Source organism: Gadus macrocephalus, chromosome 1 (genome assembly GCF_031168955.1).
Source record: "Gadus macrocephalus chromosome 1, ASM3116895v1".
Classification (NCBI taxonomy): domain Eukaryota; kingdom Metazoa; phylum Chordata; class Actinopteri; order Gadiformes; family Gadidae; genus Gadus; species Gadus macrocephalus.
The window spans coordinates 15,546,529-15,551,528 of NC_082382.1; the positions used below are offsets into that span (position 1 = coordinate 15,546,529).

The following is a 5,000-nucleotide window of genomic DNA, read 5'->3' on the forward strand; positions in this document are numbered from 1 at the left end:
GGACAGCATAACCTGAGGCTGATTCTTGGGTGTGTGCGTGTGTGGGTCTGTGTGTGTGTCCCTGTCCTTTATTCTGTGGTAATGGTTAGGTTGCGAAGGAGGCAGGCTTTTCTTAATACCACGACTGGAGTGCGGCCATTGCATACTAGTTTGTGAAGACGAGGCCGTATTCTCAACCTTGTTTCACCTATTTTCCTTTCATTTCAATTGAATGCCTATTAACTATTAATATTCCATATTTATCAGAGTTTTTCCTCCACATTGACTTTTATATGGTAGATGATAGATTTATATGATAGATGGTTGGTGAGGCCATAGCCCAGTGGTTTCCTACCTCTTCTGCCCAGTGACCCTGTATCTATCTTTGAAAATGCTGGCGACGCATTAGAGCATCTGCTTCCAGATCCGTGTTTTTTTACCTAATCAACATCTGCTGGTAATATCCATGTCTTGGTGGACGTAATTTCATCGCTCTACTCCACACTATGTGATTGAATCATTAGGCAGGCAGTTCGTATAGAAGGGACCATGACCTTTTAAATAAAAACGCTTTCTAAAATTGATCACATGCATCACACACGTATCTATTGCTTATGTCAGCGATCTCCGAACCTGGAGACCATCGCTATCACGTGACCTCACATTTTGGGTCACTACACCGATCGGTCTGAACTTCTTGCTGCCCAGATCGATTTCCAGAAATGACATTGTAATTGGGCCAATAAGGGACTGGGTTGTAGTCATGATGATGTGGAATACAGGCTGCTGCGTGAAAAAACGGTGACGTCGTTGCCCAAAGCAAACAACGGTTACGTTATCATTAGTAGAGTAGTAGAGTCAATAACAACTAGTATTCACTACACAAATACGTTTTCGCCATTCAGCTTTTTCCCGTGCATCCACTGAATCACATACTGTGCGGGTGCATCACATGTTTGAATCGTGGACTGGCTGAAGAAGTTTGTCAGTCAATCAAGGCAAGAAGTGGAGGACGGCTAGAGGTCCAGACTGATCTTTGTAGCGACACAGAATGTGACACGTGATCAGGATGGTCTCGTGGCTAGCAATCTGCCACGACCCCAATATGCACTTCAGGGGGACCCCAAGGTTGGGAACCACTGTCATAGCCCCTAAATTAACCTTTAACTGCAAAAGACTTACTAAGACATAAGTGTTTTATTGTGTGCCATGTGACCATGATCGCCTCACTACTTGATAGATGTAGACCTTTTGGTCGAAAAAACTATCATGCGCCAATTCAGCATTTGAAACGCTTACATGAAAATATTGACAGTCCTCGTGAGGTAGAATTCCAGCTGCTGTGAAAAGCCCAACAGATATCTCCATATATCTGTTGACAGTGTAGCATATGCTCATTAGCTAATGTCCATCTGCTGAAATTACTTTAATTATTTAAATGCTGGGAATGCCACTGCTGCAGGTGGCAATTAATCCCCAGGTTTGTGGATAGAATAACTTAGGAGGAAAACAAAGTCGTGAGTATACGTATCAGGAATCAACCATCAGCCATTAATAATGTCGAAACATTAGCTACCGGCGTAACCGAAACCAAGATGGACGGACGACGAGCCAGAGCATCTACATATTGGTGTGCATTCATAAAGAACACACACACACACACACACACACACACACACACACACACACACACACAGGCACACACACACACACACACACACACACACACACACACACACACACACACACGCACACAAAAATGCAGCATGTCTGTGAACGCATTGGTGCTGCCCTGCTAAGTCGCGCTGGTCGAAGGTGACGTGATCTCGTGTGTTTTGTGTAAACATCCAGGAGGCGAGGGCCGCGTCGCCATCAGGTGCGGCGTCTCCTGATCCGTGTTGTTTCTTCCCACCAAAAGGTTAAGTGCCGGCGCTCACTCACGAACCCGTACAAGATTCTATTGGCAAAATAACAAATAAATATAGAGAATCTAATATTCAATAAAAGAAAACGCCAGAGGTTACAAGCCAACACACACATTCCAAATGTGCGTGTTCCTCACGGTCTCTTGATGTTCTGTCTGCCTCGTTTACCTCGATAGCATGTCTGACACGCGTGAGCTTTCAGATGGGATGGGCAGTTGAGGGGGGCAGTCTTATCTTAATATCCCTGTAATTACTATCACTGGGCTTATCGGCAGGAAATCATTTCAGGGTCTTGGGCTTGAAAAGGGCTAAAATGCAGTTGAGGCCATGAGGAAGTTAGAAGAGTGATTTCCATTCTAGAGTGATAGAGATATAACAAAGACGCAGCTGTACTTGAGCACCCACAGTAACCAAATACAGGCAAATTCAGTTGACCCGACTAGAGTTGATGCCTGGGCAACAGAAGCCCTATGCAGATGAAGAGGCCTACTCTATGATAACCAAATAAAGACATTTGTTCCTTGTTTGACTTTCGAATTAGTTTGAAAAATCCGATAAGGTTGGTTATATTGATTTATGCCATCATGCCTACGACAAGTCTGCAACAGGACAAAGTACAAGCCAAACCACCCATCAATCTGTGTAGACTCCCCTTGGGGTTAGCTCATTAACCCACAGCCACGTGAGCATTTTGACTCTTTCCATCATGAAAGGCATACATATTTTATCGGAAAACAGTGTATCGGGAGCAATTCATCTCTATCAGAAACCCCTGAACTGTGGGTTCAGCGGTTTTCTGATACAGGCGCTAATTAGCATAAATTAGTGTCTGTATTTCCGCGGGACGTATGTTTGATGTTCGCTCCCCACTCTCTATAACGAGCTCCAAAAACGACAGACCCCACCGTGCGTGCGCCCGGAGACAGACTGTGTTAACAGAGCTGTGTGGTACCGCCTAAAAGCGGGGCACAGTAGATCTTCTGCTGATGACATACTCACACATCGAGTCGACCGGCGGCTCTGAACGGGTGGCAGGGTTCTGCGGGACAGACAGGGGGTGGGGAGGGGCATATGGAGGGACTCACCGATGCGGTTCCCTGGGGTTCTGCAAGCCTCCAGCATACGGAGCATGCGGAACGGAGAGAGCCTCTGTGAGGGGTCCCGATCCCCAGCCCTCACCCCGTCTCCCGCCGTCCTCACCCCTCGCCCCCCAGACTCTTCCATATGTGAGAGTATGCAAGGAGATCCCCGCAAGTTCTCCCAGTCTGCTTTCAAAAGTGGTGGTTTGTTTGGGGGAAGTGAACCTTGATAAATGAACAAAATGATAAAGGAATATGTCCAGCGCAGAAAAATCCTTTTCTGGGGAGGTTAAGATTTGTGTTTTTCGAACACAAGATCAAAAGACGACAAGCTCCACCTTCAGGATGGATGGTGGCTCGCGATCCAAAAGCCAATAACCAAGCCGACCTGTGTTCAATTCTGGCGGGACATTCGCCTGCATAGGGGCCACTGCTCCAGACACGACTTGATCTGCTGACAGCAAGGACAGAGACGGCGTTTGTTCGGACTAGACTAAACAGACCCAACAGTGGAAACGGCTCCGTCTTACTCGTGTCCACTACATCTCTCTCTCTGTCTCTCTCTCTCTCCCTCCCTCTCTGTCTCTCTTCTCCTCTGTGCTCCCGTGGACACTCCCTCTCTATACCTCTCTCTCTCTCCGTCGCGTGTCTCTTTCTCCTTCCTCCTTTCTGCAGTCCGCCCCGCCTGCTGACTAAGGAAGGTCAGACACAGTGCAGGAGCACGCGGTGCTGCAGGGCTGACCGAGCGAGCTACAGCGACAGGAGGGTGCAGCCCTCTCTCGCCTCGCCCAATGGAACAGGTGTGGTAATTAGAACAGGTGTGCCGCGGTGTGCGGGAACTGCGCATGAGCACGCGCTCAAAAAACAATTCACGTTTTTCTACTCTCTCTTGGTGTATTCATAGCTCTGACATTACCAGTGCCATGCTGGTGATGTCAGTACTACCTATCCTGTTCTTTCCTTCATTTTTTATTCCATTTTTTGTGTAGTCGAGTCTGTGTTTGTGTTCACAGCTCATGTTCACGCCTCACAGCACTCTCTCTCTCTCTCTCTCTCTCTCTCTCTCTCTCTCTCTCTCTCTCTCTCTCTCTCTCTCTCTCTCTCTCTCTCTCTCTCTCTCTCTCTCTCTGTGGTTGTCTGTCCATCTCTCTGGCCCTCCCCCACTCCTCGGCCCTGCCTCTTGCTTCTCCAATCGTGTTCCTCTGCGGCTCCTAAGTTCCCTCCCTTCTCCCTCTAATTTTCCCGCAATAATGAGCCCTTTCTCTCTCTCCTCTCTCTCCTCCAACCTCTCTCTATCATCCACCCTCTCTCTCTCTCCCCAACCCACTCCCTCCCATGTGTCTGGGTCCAGAACCGGTGATGAATTTACACTTCCCGTCCCCTCATATGGAGCCACTGATGACAACATTTGGTGCGTGATCGTCTTCTTGGCCCGCTCTCTCTCTCTCCCTCTCTCTCTCTATCCCTCTCCCTCTCTCTCAGTGAGCCAGTGATGCATTTGGCATCCACGCTCCATCTTCCCTCCCTCCCACATTCTCTCTATCCCCGTCTCTTCCTGTCCTGATCACAGTTCCTTCTCTTGTTCTGTCCTTCTGTCCTCTCCTCCCCGCGCTATTTCCATTCCCGAGTCAGTCAGGAGGAAGATATCATAGAGAACTTCTCAGTATGACAAATTACCTGCTATGCTCTAGTTACAGCAAAACTAATTGGAACACACACAAGGTGGTACTAGATACACAAACACATCACTCACGCGCACACAACCACAGTCCTCATCCATCATACGCCGAAGATTGTACCCGCTATTGACCAACGCTCATGTTCCTAGAGGTTCCCGGCCACGCACTCACACTCACATATCATTCACCATGTCAAGTCATTTACTCCCCCTATTTATTGACTCATGTTGTTACCAGTACAAGCATAACACAGCACACCAAGTACAGCACACACACACTGCCCCACTATTTAACCAATAGGGCCGTAGGTATTCAGGGCACAGACAGTATTTTCCAAC

The 5,000-nt window shown here is 47.9% G+C and overlaps 1 protein-coding gene across 8 annotated transcripts in view; it reads right to left on the bottom strand.

Moving 5' to 3' along the window:
• Nucleotides 1-5,000, bottom strand: part of LOC132455146 (cyclin-dependent kinase 16-like) — a 35,958-nt gene that overhangs the window by 17,369 nt on the left and 13,589 nt on the right. Inside the window, exon 1 of one of the 8 annotated variants that reach the window (XM_060048938.1) lies at nucleotides 2,990-4,010. The exons of the other annotated variants lie outside the window; for them this stretch is intronic. Coding sequence (XP_059904921.1) covers nucleotides 2,990-3,128 — 139 coding nt within the window. The 5' untranslated portion in view covers nucleotides 3,129-4,010. Of the gene's footprint in view, nucleotides 1-2,989; nucleotides 4,011-5,000 lie in introns of those variants that run through there. 8 annotated transcript variants of the gene reach the window in all.